This window comes from Parus major, chromosome 13 (assembly GCF_001522545.3).
Source record: "Parus major isolate Abel chromosome 13, Parus_major1.1, whole genome shotgun sequence".
NCBI lineage: Eukaryota > Metazoa > Chordata > Aves > Passeriformes > Paridae > Parus > Parus major.
This window is the reverse complement of record NC_031782.1, coordinates 10,344,131-10,360,240: the sequence shown is the minus strand read 5'-3', so window position 1 is coordinate 10,360,240 and position 16,110 is coordinate 10,344,131. Positions and strand designations below refer to the sequence as shown.

Genomic DNA, 16,110 nt, shown 5'->3' with positions numbered 1-16,110 from the left:
TCCTGGGTGTCACAGCCCTGCTGTCCTCCCTGTGCTGTGGGCTATACTGAGTTCCTGAGCCAGGAGCTGTGTGTGAACACAGGTGTGCTCCTGAAAAAGCTGTGGTAATAGGCCTCCTTTGAATTTCAAATAAGGACAACAGGCAGCTCCTTTTCCTCAAGGTGCAGTAGCCAGGTGGCCCAGCTAGTGCTGGGCTGCCAGTCTTGGCGTTGCCTTTCCCTGTGCTTGGCTTCCCAGCCTTGACACTGCATCCATACTCAGCTCAGGCTGGCTTGTGTTTAGCTGTGTGGTGCAGGAATTATGTCCCAGTGTGCAAAGGCCAGCTGAAGTATGATGAGTTCATCTCCAAGGGCTGGTAATTGACTGGGGATAAGGATGCCACAGAAATGGTGCCACAAGTGGGGAGTGGGGAGTGAAGTAAAGAAGCTGAAAAGGGGAACCTTGGATCATGGCTTCCCTTGTAGCAGGCAAAGTGAGTTAAGAGACAGGGATTAACTGTCTCATTTTAATGTTCATTCTCCTTTTTGTGTTGTCCAGTGTGGATTTATGACAAGACATTGGTTAACATTTGGGATCTGGCTGAAGAGAGGTGCTGATGGGACATGTAAGAGCTAAAAGATTTCCTAACTAAAGATCAGCCTAGAGGAAGGTTTGAAGTACAGGGAGGAAGGAGGGATGTCAAGGGACCATGAGGAGAAGAAGGGAGGAAGAAAGGAAGGACCTAAACTGCACTGTGCTGAGCAGAGATCTAGAGTTTGGGCATGTGGTAGGAAAGGGGGAAAGACAAGGAATCAGAGAAGGGTAGTGACTCGTTGCCAGGATCCAGAGGCAGAAGAAGGTTTTCAGAAATAGCATTTGTTTTAGCTTTCTGCAGAAATGAAAGAGAGACCTGAGATGCAGAATTTGAGATGTAGAGGTCCAGTAGTGAACTTCAGTTTGGAGAATGGAAAGTTCACTTCTTCCACTAGTTGTCTTTATCTTTGAATAATTTCACTGAAAGGTCACATGATACTTGATTTCCTTCAGCAGCAATTTCTTTTACTCCAAATGTGATATTTATCCCAAAGTAAAGAAATGGCATGCTGTTTGAAACAAGCAGGATTAGCCACATGTTCTGATATACTTCAGCACCGCATAAATGTTGAACAGGAAATTGCTTTGAGGATTAGTAATTGGATAGTGTGCCTTTTGCTTTTAGGTGAGTTGTGTGAAATGGAGACTCTGGACTCTCTCTGGCTCTCAGGACAGGTTTCCAGTGAGCAAAGTGGAGCAGATGGATAAAGCTGTAAGCACAGAGATCAAGTCCCACCTTCTTAGCTCTGCTTATTCTCTCTAAATAGACATGGAAAAATACTAGTGGAGTAAGGGAGCATGGGGTTGTCTTGATTTCTTTCACTGACCTCTGAGTAGGAGAGGAACTCGACAACCCTAGAAATAAAGGGAGATTGCAGCACTTGGGAGCTGCATTTTAAGAAAGATACCTGGATTTTTACATGAGCACTTGAAGGGGAGGAATGAGTGCCTATTCAGTTTACTCCCCTGTCTTAAATAGGTACATACATTTCATTGCACATACACACTAACTCCTATTAATACAACAAAAGAGCTAATTTACCTATTTTGAAATTTATTTTTTTCTGGAAAGCCTGTTTTGAAAAATAGGGATGGAGTTCTTGAAGAGTAGCAACTTCGCTTGGAAATAGTAATTTATCACTGCTATCACAGTGGTATTTGAGCACCTGCTGTTGCAGAGAGGTAGAAAAGCATACAATGGCATTTCTCTTCCCTTCTGTCACTCACTCACAGCCCTAACACACCTACACAGAGTCTGATTTAGTTCAACACACCAGGTTCCTTTCAACTTTCTTGTTATCCCCAAAGCAAGACCTGCCCGGCAGAAATTTCTCTTCATATTCACAGCACTGTGCATGTTTTTCCCCCTTGCTGAGGAGAATAGAGACTTTGTGTCAAAGAGTTAAAAGTCTGTGCTGACAGATGTGGAGAAAAGAGACTCCAGAAGAGGAACTGAGAAAGAAAACTACTTTGTACCCTGTACCCTATAAAGATATTTTACTCTAAAGTTTTCTTCAGAACTACCTGATAGGTCTCCAAGACTTTCAGCAAACAATAACCTCTAATGTCAGAACTGTGACTGCCAAAAGTCTTTGGAGCTGGGTGGTGTCTGCAGTGAGCTGGCAGGGAGGGAACAGAGTGTGACCCCAGCAGGGAGAGCAGTGTGGCAGCCAGGAGAGCTGCCTGTGGCATCCTTCCAGCAGATGTTCTGCTCTCCAGCAAAACGGGCATTTCAGAGCACTCCAGCACCACCCTGCCCAGGGATCAGATTTGACACAACTCTGTCTAATTGGGAAGAAAATTCACAGCTTTGAAACATCCCCTTGTACAGCTCTTATAATTAGGTTACTTTTACATTTTTGGAAACCTTGAATTTCTTTGGAATATTATGTGTGAATGCAAGTAATCCCACTCCTTTGATGCATAATATCTGGAGATTTGTAGCATCTAAAATTTCATTGACAGTTGGAGTCAGAAATTGCAGAGGACAGGTTCACTACAAGTACTTGATCTCATTGTCCAGCAAGTTCATCTTAAACACATGCTGAGTTTGTGAAAGAGCAAACACCGAAATTCATCAGTGATCTGTGTTTTAGGAGGGGTTTACTGTTCACAAGGTTCTGAAAAGTGGGAGCTGAAAGATTATGACCTCATTTAAAGACTCCTTGCAGGAGTTTTGGTTCATTAAACTCCACTGCAAAGATGAAACAGCCATTTTCCTGGTTTGCTATTTAAATTAGGCAACTATTACTTCAAGTTACCCAACCTCCCAGTGGATCTGGGAAAAGCTGCTGTAAAGAAACTCAGCCTATTCTTTTTAATACGTGGAATTTTATTTTCTCTTGTGAAGTCAGTAAATGCATTTCTACAATTTCAAGGAAGCTTAGTTATAATTGTAACATTTTAGAAGGAACTTTCAACATCTGATAGAAAATGCAAGCTGAAATGTGGTTTGCCTGCAAAAGCTGCTGTAACCCTGTGGATTGTATGTGGTTTTATCACATGATGCTTGCCTAGCCTAGGACATTGTTGTTTGTGTCAGAGATAAAATGCAATTCTAGTTCACGAGCTCCTACTGAAGTCATATGATGATCATTCACATGTTCCAGCCTTTGTGCACTGTGCTCAAGCCACAGATCCTCAGTAGCCATTAGCAAATCTACATATTGCAGGATTTCAGCGAGCTCTCCACTGTATGGAAAGGAGAGGACACTGCTGTGTGTCAGGAAGGCACAGGGCTGGGGGAAAGTGAGCACTTCCCTCCCTTCTGCCATGGAATTACTCATTTCTCTGCACATTTTTTCTTGAGGCTTTCTGTGGCAGCAGCTCTCTAAGGGAGGAGCAGTGAAGGCTGCCACGTGGGGCTTTATAATCTTGACCATTTTCTGCTGCTTTGCTAAACCTTGCCCACAGTTAGGGCCAAATTTAAGTCTCCTGTCCCTAAAAAAATACAACCTGGACAACCTAGGACAGAGGCATGGGACTCCCATCCCTCCACAGCAGTAGGGTCAGTCATCTTTTTGGACAGCTGTTGCTGATTGTTGAGAAGTCATGAAATTACTAATGTGTGCATTGGCTGTTTCACACTTTTCTTTGTGCCTTTTCCTTAAAGTTTGAGACATGGTCATGTATTTGCTTGAAGGGGAAGCTTGAGTTAGGGAGCTGTGAGTCCAGAGATGAAGCTGTGACATATAACAGCACTTTGTGTTCCCATCTGTCCACTAAATCTTGCTTTCAGCAAGGTTTGCTTCCAGCTTGCTCTTACTGTTTGGTAATTGGGTAGGAAATGGTAAATTAAGGAAGTTTTAGGACAGAGTTAGTGTGGAATTTTGAGCAGTGTAGACTAGTTCTGTCTCTTAGTGCTGCCCACCAGCAGATGTAAATAATGCCAGCCTTGCATGGGTGTGCTGAAGTGTAACAAGTGTGTGAAAAATACATTGAGATATTTAGGTCAAGATGGTTGGCAATGCCAATGCTGCTGTAAACTGCATTAACTCGGTGGATGCTGATTCTGCTCAGGATGCTGGGATTCTCAGGGGGAATCACAAATTTTTTAAACAGTGAATGAAGCACAGTGAAGCATTGCCCATGCCAGTGATCAATAATTCTCTGTGTGTAGAATGGACACAGATCCTGTCAATCCTTTACATCAATTCCAGCTCCATCTGGGCCCTCTAAACTCTCTTCTCTGCTGTGCATTCTCTCTGAATCTCTATCAGAATTTACCTCTTGGATTGATTCTCCACAATTTTGTGAATATTTTCTGACTTCTCTAACACTGTGTTTTTTAGCTCTGTCCATTTTCAGCCTCACAATTCCCTCATACATAAAACAAGGAATGTGTTACCTCTCTACCATTCTTGAGAAAGACTAGGCGGCTTAGCCATAGCTAGGGAGAGATCTGTGAAAAACAGGATCTTTTCTCTCCACTTGGCCTTATAACATGAATCTCCTGAGTTCTGTTATTCTTGTTTGTGTTATTCAAGTGTTATTCTTGCTTGATAATTAATGGTGAACTGCTTCTTCCTGTGTGCTGCTTACACTCCTGTGTCATCTCCACTCTGGCAAGCACAGGGAGTAAGGTGGACATTGCCATCCTTCCTTTAAATGCTTTGGTATCATCCTCTCTCCTAATCCTGGGTCTGAAAAAGTCTGGTTAGGAAGATGAAATTGTACTATTTGAACTGTTTGATCCTGGCTAATTGGAAGTAAAAGAGCTCAGCTTTTCTTTGGGCAGCCAGGCTGCAAGAGACATGGGTGTATGTTCCATTACCTGTTTCCTGGGGCATGAGCCTTTCAGCTGTTAAATATCTTACCTAAACAGGTAAGTACAATTATGCTAACAGTGATTTCAGATCATGGGTCTTAGTGTGTCACATGTGTTGTCTTTATTTCAGAAACTCTGCAGTGATGCTCAAGTGAGAGTTTTTGGGAAATGTTGCCAGCTAAAGCCTGGAGGAGACAGTTCTTCTTCCTTGGATAGTTCAATCAATTCATCCTCCTCGTTCTCTGATCAAAAAGAGCAATGCCCAAAATACCAGGTAAGTTGCTTTTTTTTTTTTTTGGTCATTACCTTTGTCAAATGCTAACAGCAGTTGAGGTATGAATGTTTTGAAATACTGGAAATGAGAAGCTCACAGCAGAGAGCAGTTTTCAGTCAGAACCAAGACCTTGGTTATGACTCTGGAATGTTTAACATTGTAGCTTTGAGCATTATAAAGTCCAAAACCAACCAGCTGGTTCTCTCAGGATGTGTCTTGAATGGCAGTGATTTCTGTAGGGCATTTGTTCCATTTTGTGATCCAGGTGATAACACTGGTTTGGTGTGGTAAGACTAGGCACAAATTTCTTGGTGTAGATTAAGTACTTTATTTTATTGACAAATTCCAGAGAAATAACAGAGAGACATTTTCTGATAGTCTGTGTACACAGCTTTATAAGGGATTCAGTGCACTTGAGTTCCGTTTTATGTAAGAGATTTTGGCCATGAGAGTAGCTGGAGTCATCTGACGTGGATATATTTTTGTCATCTCTCCTTCCACGGATCACAAGTGTTTTATATTAAGCCACCCTAAAATAGAACTAAGCCCTTTTCACTCTTTGTAATGAAGTAATTGTGTGTTTGAGGGGAGCTGCTATCTCCACAACCTGCTCTGGAGTACAATACTACTGATGTCCTAATCTCCCATAGATAGAAATGAAGAACCTTCCAGTTCTGACTTTCCTACTGTCAAGTTAACTCCTGCTATATTTGGCAAGCTGTGTATTCTTGTTTTCTCTTTCTCATCACACTCTTTTCCACAGCTTGGGTAAGGTGGCCCAAGATGTGTTTTCCGTTCCTCCCTTCCTGGCAGGCCATTTAACTGCGGTTATGAAAGGAAGAGACGTTTCTGTCAGCAGCTCCTTTCCAGCACAAATCAACATCCTTTGTGCACTGTGTCCCCAAGAAAAACCATGCCACTCACTACCCAGAAACTGTCTCTCCTCCAGAGCAGGCTCCATGCAAACAATGCTCAATTTTACTAAAGAAAATTAATTTTAGTGTTTGGCATGAGCATATATTCCAACCCTGTGGAAGGTTTTCCCTTTGAAGCCGCCATTTCCTCATGTGCATCACTCACTGAAAATCTTACTGAGCTGAACTGAAATCACAGTGGCTATGTGAGTGTGCCACACACTTTCAGCTGAAGTTGGTCTTCCACAGCATATTTATTCTAAACTATTTACTGCATTCATCAGACTCCTTCCAGGCTTCTTCAGCAAGTGAGCAGAGAGACAAAAATGTGCAGTAAAATTTAGTATTGGGTATGCAGAACAGCCAGAGTAAATTTGTCCAGTCTTCACTCAGCCTAGCATTTCCTATGTTCTAACTGCTGTGTCTGTAACCACAGAGGTTACTTACTGGATTTGCAAAATTTGTAAGTTCTCTTGTTAGTTTTTTATAAGGCTATAAAATGGAAGTTCAAATAATATAACACTATGGGATTTTTTAAAATACTGCTTTATATTTTCTTGTTTAAATACACTTTGATTATACATGAGCAACTTTAATTGCAAGGTGAAATACAGAGGTTTTGTTCCAGGCTTCCATATTTGTAATTATGTCCCATATTTAACATCTATTTTTTTGTTGTCTTTTTAATTTACAGATATACCTAGTTATTGACAGGACAATATGTACCATAAGAGAAGTATTAAAAGCTGTAAATATGTTCAGAAATGTAATTTCCAAATCATGCAAATCTTACTACCTCTAATATGCTAATGTACAATCACAAATTGTGAGGTATTTTATGATCAGTTTTTATGGGAGCTCTAAACTGTGACCTGAGGAATTTGTTTGTGTCCAGGCTGTCAGTGCTGCAGTTTTGCCAGGTGCTCCTTGGCTACTTTTTGTTTGAGTTCTTAATGTTTAACACCTTTCCCCAGATGGTTGCACTCTGCTTTGGTCTTGAGTAACTTGTATTTTGCAGCACTAGAGGCCCAAAGAGTTGAGCTGTAACAGTGTTTCCATACTAAATACATTAAATATGTGTCTTTGGTTATGCATGGTAAAATTATTGTTATTAAGTGTAGATGAAATGCCAGACTGAACAGGCCATGGGCTCATCTTACCACGCTCTTTGCCTTCAGCAGGGCTTGTCTGTCTTTCAGAGGAAAGGGAAACCCCTATAATTAAATTTGAAAGCTGATTTTCACTTTAATTTGCTTGTCTGACAAAGAAAATCAATACTTTAAGGTAAAGTATTTTGACTGAGCTTTAGATTTATATTTTCACAACAGCAGAAAGTTGAAATCAAAACCCACCATCAAGGGCTTGACATTTGATCAGAATTGTGTCCTTCATTTGGAGATCTGCAACAGATTTGAAAACAACAATCATAGCATGAGGCTGTAGTAATTTGCAGTGTTCTTAAGTCAGGATTTTGTGATGCTGGCAAGCCTGTTATTTCCTGGAGTCATTAGCATCTATGCTGAGATTTCCTTGGAGCTGCTGGGTCATACTGACTGGTTTTAAATTCCAGTTTTTCCAGTACTGCCTTACAGTGCACCTGAGCAGTGGGATGTCCTGGGAGGCAGAGATGGAAATTTCACTGAGATCCAGCTAATGATCAGCTTTTCCCTGTCATTGAACACTTACCTCAGAGTTGCACCCTTGTTTTTCCAGTTGTGGTTTCTGCTTTCAGCCATCCCCTCTCCTTGCAGGGATAGATTTCAGAGGTTAAAAGTATGGCTATAGTTAAAAGTATCATCAGCTTAACTGACAGTGTTTGAAAGGAGCTAAAAATTGAGAAATGTTGTGTGTTGCCTTTTGGCTGATGAGCATTTCCTTGTTCCTGCCCTTGTCCTACAGGCTGTTGTGAGCAGAAACACTGAGTGGGATGTTCATAGCTGTTCCTGCTCCCGGTGGGGGTCTCTGGTGGGGACACCCTGCCCTTGGTTGTGCTCCAGGCTCACTGTCTGACACTGGCATAGGTTGCCCAGAGAACTGGAACTGTGGCTGCCCTACCCCTGGAAATGTTCAAGGCCAGGCTGGACTGGGCTTGGAGCAGCCTGGTCTAGGGGAAGGTGTCCAGGCACATGGCAGGGGTTGAACTGGATGAGCTTCAAGGTCCCTTCCAACCCAGACCATTCTGTGACACTGTATTTCAGTCCTGTGTAGAATACATGGTTATTCAGGATACTGGTTGTTCAGAGCTTGGATAAGGAATACGGAGAAGCACTGAGCATCTTCCAGCAGGATTGTTTCTGTGAGTGGTTTAAGGGATCTTTTAGAAGGATTACTCCAGGGAATGGAGTAATTACATGCTATCACACACCTTGAAGGAAACATGTTGCTCTTTTGCACAGTGCCAAACTTCCTCACCTGACAACTGGCTGAGCTCTGTTAGTGAGTGATCACCACATTTTAAATTATTCAGGGCAAGGTACAAGTAGAGACCCAGCACTAATGTTCTGCTGGCCTAGAGGTGAAACAGCCCTGGACAAAGGGACAGTAATCACAGTCATTGAAAATTCACAAATAAGTCTGTCTGCAGTACAGTTGTCTTGAGTTGATTGCCCAGAGTAATTTTTTTTAATTTTAGGGTTTTGTTTGCAGAATTTGCCCTAGCCCATGATGCAGCATAGTCATAGGCTCCTTGGTATTTATCCTATGTGCCTTACAGCAAGCTCCTGCCACCAGAGAAGCAGAAATTGCACCACTTCAGCCTGGCATCATGATGCTGCAGCTCTTTCCTGGTGCCATTACAGAAGCACCAGGGAGAGATTCATCCCATATAAAATATCATCCATGGATAAATTATGGATCAGTCTTTGTCAAGTAAACATTAATCTTATTTGGTTTCATTGCACAGTCTAACATCTTCAGTGAACTGGTGATTCTTCTTGTCAAGGAGGAACAAGGTTTAGGCTTAATTCAGTAAGGTGTGTTAACACATTCTTAAAAGTTTAGTCCCCTGGCTCAGTGCTGTTGGAATCTGCTTCCTCTCACATAGGTGGCTTTAGTTTGTTGCATGGTTTTAGTGATTGAGCTCACAGCCAGTGTGAAGATCACTTTCTCTGTTAGCATTATCTTAATTAAACTGTTCAACTTAGCATATTCAACAGTGTTCCAGCAAGATATTTTGCATATTAATATTTTAAATAAAGAATATTTTCTCTCTTGTATGTTGCCTCAGTAGAAGTGCGCCTCTAAAATGATTAAAACAAATGTTGGTGGGTTTGTTTTTTGCAGGGTTCTCGGTGCTCCTCAGATGCCAGCATGCTTGGAGAGATGATGTTTGGCTCTGTGGCTATGAGCTACAAAGGCTCCACATTGAAAATCCATCAGATCCGGTAAGATGAACTTTTTGCTGCTGCTGTTTTCAGAAGACTCACTCTTAAGTGCTGATAACTGATGAACTGAATGCAAAAAGTGCAGAGTAAAAGGGATTCCTGTGTTTGCTTTAAAGTCAGTCTGATGTAATTTTTGAAATAAAAGGCTGTTATGTTATGTTAAAGTCAGTAAAATCTGGAGAGCTGTGAAATGGAAGGCAAAGCCTGTCTTGGCACTGTTTCTGACTGACATCTTCCCTCCTGTTCTCCAGCTCCCCTCCCCAGCTCATGCTCAGCAAGGTGTTCACAGCTCGCACGGGAAGCAGCATCTACGGCAGTCTGAACACGTGAGTCCACTACACTTTGTAGCTATTGCACAGAAGTAGGTGAATGTAACAGCACACAGGATTTTCTTTGGACTCTACAGATTCTTTCTCTAAGAAAATAACTCCTTGCTACATCCTGTCAGTAATGTCCTCACTTTTCCCTCCTGGCTGTCTTCACCTCAGTTGGCTCTAAGGGAATGAATGAACCATTCCTTCCTTGCTGATATGGTGAAGCTTGATATTGTAAGGTACAAAAGTACCTACCTGCAACCTAGGGGATTCAGTCCAAGATGAAGAAATAGGTGTTACAGAAATACCTGGCTTCAGAGGGTTCCATGTTTAGTTTTCTGTTATTAAGTGACCCACCTGAGAACGTGGCTTAGGCTATGAAAGCTTCTTCTAGTGGAAGCCTGTGTTCTTACCTTGTCTGTTCCATTTTGGCTATAATGAACTGCTCTCTGTTCGACTGAAATGCAAATCACTGGTGTTGTTTTATGTTTGTTACAGGTTGCAGGACAGTCTTGAGTTCATTAATCAAGACAGCAATACATTAAAGCCTGACCACAATACAATTATGAATGGACTTCTTGGGAACATAGGTAATTGCAAACAGATTTTATTTGCTGATATCTTTAATTGAGTAATCATAGATTCTAGAATATGCAGATCTTTTAAATAGAATCAAATTTAAAAAAACCTAAAGATGTAACAGAAAATTAATGCTGATGGAGCTTGAAAAAGAATAGATTGGACTGTTCAGGGAATTAGCAGTCATTCAGTATACACAGCTGCATATGTGCATATAAAATACATAATAGAAATATTTATATATACTTAAGTTCAAATACAGAAAATGTTGGAAAATAACATTCTGTAGAATTTCCTGAAGAGTGTATCTCTGATCAGGCAGGATTGATTCTGCCTGGCTCAGTTCCCCAGTTTTATTTTCATTAATAATTCTCATTCTGCCCTGTACTCTGCCCACTTGAGCACATGTAGCCACGTGTCCTGTATGAGTCTCAGTTAACCTTGCACAGCTGCCCTGGAGCTTCAGATCAGATTAGACAGAATATCTTTGTGTTCTCTGCTCTGGCTGACCATGGGAGCTAAGCAGTCTTGAGAAACCATCTGGCATCCTCAGTTCTCAGCTTCCCTGGGAGAGCTAAGGGTGGAGGCTCCATGAACATTAGATAGCAAAGGTCTTGGCTTTTCCTCTTGGTAACAGTTGAGTTGATAGGACTGGACTTCAGTGCTTGGTTGTCCAGTGTAGCAGCCTGATCCATGGCTCTACACCACATCCTCCCTTTCCCTTCATTTTGATTGTTGACTTTCCAAGCAAATGTCTGTTGTAGGTGGAATAAGGGGCTTACTTTCACAGTTGCTTCCCAGGATATTGCTGTATGTAAAATATGCTTTTATAGGGTTGGAAGTAAAGGAATGTATTTGATGACTGTGTTGTTCTTAAATGGGTTTCTGACTTTGGTCCTTGGGGCTGTTTACTGCTTTCCTTCACACTGACTTTGCTAAGACTGTGCCCAAGCATGGGCTTAAATGCTTCTCAAGCTCATGAGCTATATACCTCATTAAAATAATTCACAGTAGCCCATTTGTAAGGGAAACCAATTAAGGGTGTAAGAACCTATTATCTATTAAAGGCTTCCTGAGTTCACTAAGTCAGGAAAGTTAAAAAAATGGCATTTTTCTTAATACTCAGTAGTCCTTTCTGACTTGAATTGCAATTTTCACAGTGAATGAGGTGCCTGATCTAAGAGAGAGGAGATCACCTTCAGGTACTGTTAGGGTTTGCTGTGGCTTATACCTGGCAGAAGTTTTCTGTATTATTAGAGTGATCTAAGCTGCAAGTTCCAGTTTGGATAATGCAGCTCTTAGGCATGGAGTGATTCAGGTGTAGCCAGTGCCACCTGTTCACCTGTGTCCAGCTGTGAGCTGACTGGTGACTGCCCCAAGAACTGAGCAGGAGGTGTGGGCACCTCGGAGCAAGGGTGTATGGCATGAGGCACAACACTGCCAGCAAGAAGAGGATGCTGAAGATTTCTTTGTGATTGAGCTGCACAAGTTTTCAACAGTGTTTGTTTACAGTTCCCATTTGAGCACAGAAGGAACCTGGGTAAAGTAGGGAGAGGAGTTAATCTGTAACTGCAGCATTTGGAACAACTGTGCTCAGCAGCAGAGACTGCTTCTGACTCACCTGTGACAGGAGGAGGGTCTATGTGTTTTGGCTGGGAACTATTTACAAGGTGTTTTTTTTAGATGTGCTGGTTAAAAAAAAAAACAAAGCAGCTCTGGTCATGTGTTCCCTTTAATGGCTGGAGGCCTAAGAGAATGGAAGGGAGATTTGAGGTGTGGCCTTCTTGTTTTGTATAATCAAAAACTTTGAGTGAGCATTGGCTGCAAATTTAGGAGAGGGACTGACAATTAACTCTTTAAAAATACTTACGTAGTTTTTCCTGGCTCTGTGTACAATAAATACACTGTTTCCCCAGTATATCTATAATCCAGTATTACTGTTCAAATGAACTACTTAGACTGCTAACATTTATTTTCCGTGTGATCATTTCACTCAACTTATGTACTGACTATTTTCAGAACTACTTCAGTCTGTAATTTTCTGTTGGTTCTACTAAGATGAATTCCTGCCTTCTTTCTCCCCCGTCCTTCTCTTCAGAAGCAGTGTTCCCAGCTACCCCACCAGTGTGGATGTTAAAACAAACATTATACTCTCTGATGAATCTCCTGTTTGTGGTCAAGTTAGGCTTTAAGCCTGCATACATTAATCATTTTTCAACCTTAAAATAAAAAAAAGAAAGCCCTTTTGAGAAATCCCATCCTTGTATGGGAGACAGTAGAAAGCTGGGTCTATTATTTTAATCTATAAATACTGTATAGCCCAACTGTGAGACTCATCCTTGCATCAGCATTCTGGTAAAGCCTCAGAGCTGTTCTCCTGCCTGTATTACTCTGCATTTTTCTTGGCTTAAACCTTCTCCCTGCCCTGGCCCCTCCTCCCTATGGACTGTTGTGCTTTACTAACCTCATTCTCTGATGTGTATTTTACGTTTTGCCATGTAGGTCTTTCCCAGCTTTGCAGCCCCAGGCGGGCATTCTCAGAGCAAGGTCCGCTCCGCCTCATCCGGAGCGCCTCTTTCTTTGCAGGTTTGCGGTGTGCTGTGCTGTGGGGCTAGTCTAGCTGGGGTGACAAACTGGGGGTTTGTAGTTCAGCCCTGCAAATAAGATCTCATGTTCAAAAAAAGAAAAAAGGGACAGTGGTGTTTGCTCCCTTACCTTTCCAGATATAGTCCTTAAATTCCCAGAGGACAGCAGGCATTCAGTGGTCCTCTTTGGGATTGTCTGTGTTGTTTTGTTTTGGAAATCTAAATATTTAAATATGGAATTAATATTTATGGAAATTTTACAATATTACGTCAAGCTATTTTGATCTGGATTGGTTTCAACCAAACTGTAAAAATTGCAGCTAAATTAGATTAATTCAAAATGGACATTTCCTGCTTTTATTGGCTGGGTCTTATTTCCATGGCTGAGTAGCTTTATTTCACACACATATTTGTAAAATACATCACATTTAAAGACTATTGAGCCTGACACACCTTTGATCTTGTCTATATGTAGACTATGAATCTTGACAGCTTACAGCTTAGTTGAACAACCAATGCACTGCTCACAACTTAAAAGTATCAATTTCTTCAGGACAGCATTCAAAATTCAAAATTTTATTTCAAAATTTTACATTTACACATATACATTTTATATGTATAATATATTGCACATTGTTATATAGAATATATATTATATAAACATATATTTTTACATTATATACACACATATAATACCTGAGAAAGCTGGAATATAGGAATGAAGTTGTGTTTATTTTGAGTTTTGATGGATTTTTGCCTGTACACTGAATACTGCAGATGTGACCAACATCGTCTTGGTAAATAAATTTTTAAATAAAATTTTATTGGAAATTATCTGTGGAAAGAAATAAAGTCCTAGTTTTAGTTTGCACTAAAATAGGTGTATGGACTTGAGAAAAACACATCCAGGCTTCTCAGGTAAGTGTTTTGGTTTGTTCAGCTAAGCAGCCTTTCTTGGTGATGGCCTTGTGCAGTGCTGTTGATCTGAATTAATGAGCATGTTTTTGTTTCATTAATTACATGGAGATCTGCAAACAAGAAAGGAACTGTACATTTCCCTGCTAATTGGTATTCCATGTTTTCCAGTTCATAGCAACCCTATGGATATGCCTGGGAGGGAGCAGAATGAGGACAGAGACAGCGGTATAGCAAGATCTGGTAATGGCAGTTCCACGTGTTAACCCTGTAAACTCCAAAAATATTCAGTAATATTTGTCATGATCTCTGCACATCATGAAGTAGTGCTGAAATGGGATTGTTCTGGTTTGCTCTGTGTGACATTAATGACACCTTTCTGTATAGGTCCAGGTGATGCAGGTGTTGAGGGTGTGTACTGGGCACCTCACAGTAACCTTGCAAGAAAGCAAGGCAGATTAAACATTGAAATGAGCTTGCAGCATTTCTAAGCAATACTTGCTGTCATCTCCTTTCCAAATCCAGGAGGCCAGGTTGGATGGGGCTTGGAGCAATGTGGTCTAGTGAAAGGTGTCCCCTGCCCATGGCAGGGGATGGAATGAGATGAGCTTTCAGATCCCTTCCAACTCAAATCATTCTGTGATTCTGTGTTCCTATGATGGTAATGTTAAAACACAAATTGGCCTCAACAACACCCCTTTCCTCCCTCCGAATTCAGGATGTTGGACACTTGGGTTAGGATTGTAAAGGCTGTTAAAGGATGTGATCAACATTACTCCTTTGCACAAGGAATTTATTTCCTGATACTCAGGTTGCCAAACACGGTGCATCCTGTGCATTGCCTATTATGTAAATCAGCAGGACTGTCCCGCCCTTGTCGTGCTTGTATGGCTTGTTAATGTCATTATAAACTGGTTACTTTTATATTAGAAACATGGATAAGCAAAAGGGAAGGCACTTGAGAAGCAACACCAGTATATCTTGAGGGACTTCATTTAGTTGCTGGTGTTCTATTCCAAATCCTCTTTCTTCTGGAAAGATTTTTTATTCCTCTTTTCCTTGCAGCATCTCTTAGCAGTCTGCTCATCACTCCGTTTCCATCTCCGGGCTCCTCATTTAACAAGAGCTGTGCCAGCAGCTACCAGCGGCGTTGGCGTCGCAGCCAGACAACCAGCTTGGAGAATGGGGTCTTCCCTCGATGGTGAGCTGGGGATTGAAATGCTGCTTGCTGCCCATACACCGTTGTCAGCTTGATTCTGCTCTTGCATATGTACATCTGCTCTTGCTGATGCTTTCAGTGGGATACTTACAGAGGTGTAAGTCAGGCTGATCTTTTTTAGTCTGTTTTCCTCATGACATTCATTGTTTTTTCACTAACTGTAAAGCCTTCAGCAACATGTAAATCTGTAGGCTGTATTTTTGAGGATAAGAAGCTCTAAAATCGTACTCAAAATACAAATTCTTGGCAGGGATGGGAGAGAACTGGAATACCATATTTTGATCCTACAAACAGTTTGAATCTGGTTCCAGACTTTCGTGATTTCAGAAGCAATTAATAGTTGTTTGTAAAAATATCACAAAGAGGTTGTTATCAAAGATGATGATTTGATAGCACATGCAAGCAAAAGGTGTTTGTTGAAGTTAAATGCTGAAGAACTGAATTACATGGGAAACCAAGGTACAACTTCTAAGCAGTGGATTACATTAACTTTCCCTTTTGTTCATGCTCCAAGGTCCATGGATGAAAGCTTCAGCTTGTCAGATGACAGCTCTGGTCCAAACCCAGGAATTGTTAGGAAGAAAAAGATAGCAATTGGGGTTATTTTTTCACTCTCAAGAGATGAAGATGAAAACAACAAATTTAACGAGTTCTTTTTTTCACACTTCCCTCTTTTTGAAAGTCACATGAACAAACTGAAGAGTGCAATAGAACAGGTAAACACATTTGCTTTGGCTTCTTGCACTTGTACTGCTGTGTGTTCTCCCAACCCTGTCAGATTAATTTCTAACTGCTGTTGCTAGTTAGTGGGATCAGCTTGATGCTAGGTGTGGGAATTGCATCACTGCAGTTAAAACTTTGACCCCTTCTATGCCTTGGATGGTAAAAAGCACAAAAGAGGCAGAAGCTGCAAATGTGCCTCACCTGGTCTTCCCTCAGATGGGAAAGCTGGCACTTGGACTGTCACTTTATCACTTAAAAAAATTATTTGCATGATCAGCTGAATGAAAGATTAAGTCAAACACATGACTTGGTTCTCCATTTTCTGTGCTTCTGTAGCTCTGTGTTATTTATCTGTTTAATGATT

The 16,110-nt window shown here is 41.2% G+C and overlaps 1 protein-coding gene across 3 annotated transcripts in view; it reads left to right on the top strand.

Annotated features, from left to right (window-relative positions):
* The window catches only part of FNIP1 (folliculin interacting protein 1), a 65,216-nt gene that overhangs the window by 31,010 nt on the left and 18,096 nt on the right, over nucleotides 1–16,110 (top strand). For 2 of the 3 annotated variants that reach the window (XM_015641737.1, XM_015641738.3), the window contains exons 3-10: nucleotides 4,971–5,114; nucleotides 9,311–9,411; nucleotides 9,663–9,737; nucleotides 10,224–10,315; nucleotides 12,807–12,890; nucleotides 13,976–14,047; nucleotides 14,870–15,005; nucleotides 15,538–15,739. In XM_015641737.1, the coding sequence (XP_015497223.1) occupies nucleotides 4,971–5,114; nucleotides 9,311–9,411; nucleotides 9,663–9,737; nucleotides 10,224–10,315; nucleotides 12,807–12,890; nucleotides 13,976–14,047; nucleotides 14,870–15,005; nucleotides 15,538–15,739 (906 nt within the window). The remainder of the gene's footprint in view (nucleotides 1–4,970; nucleotides 5,115–9,310; nucleotides 9,412–9,662; nucleotides 9,738–10,223; nucleotides 10,316–12,806; nucleotides 12,891–13,975; nucleotides 14,048–14,869; nucleotides 15,006–15,537; nucleotides 15,740–16,110) is intronic. The other variant, XM_015641739.1, reaches the window with a different exon arrangement.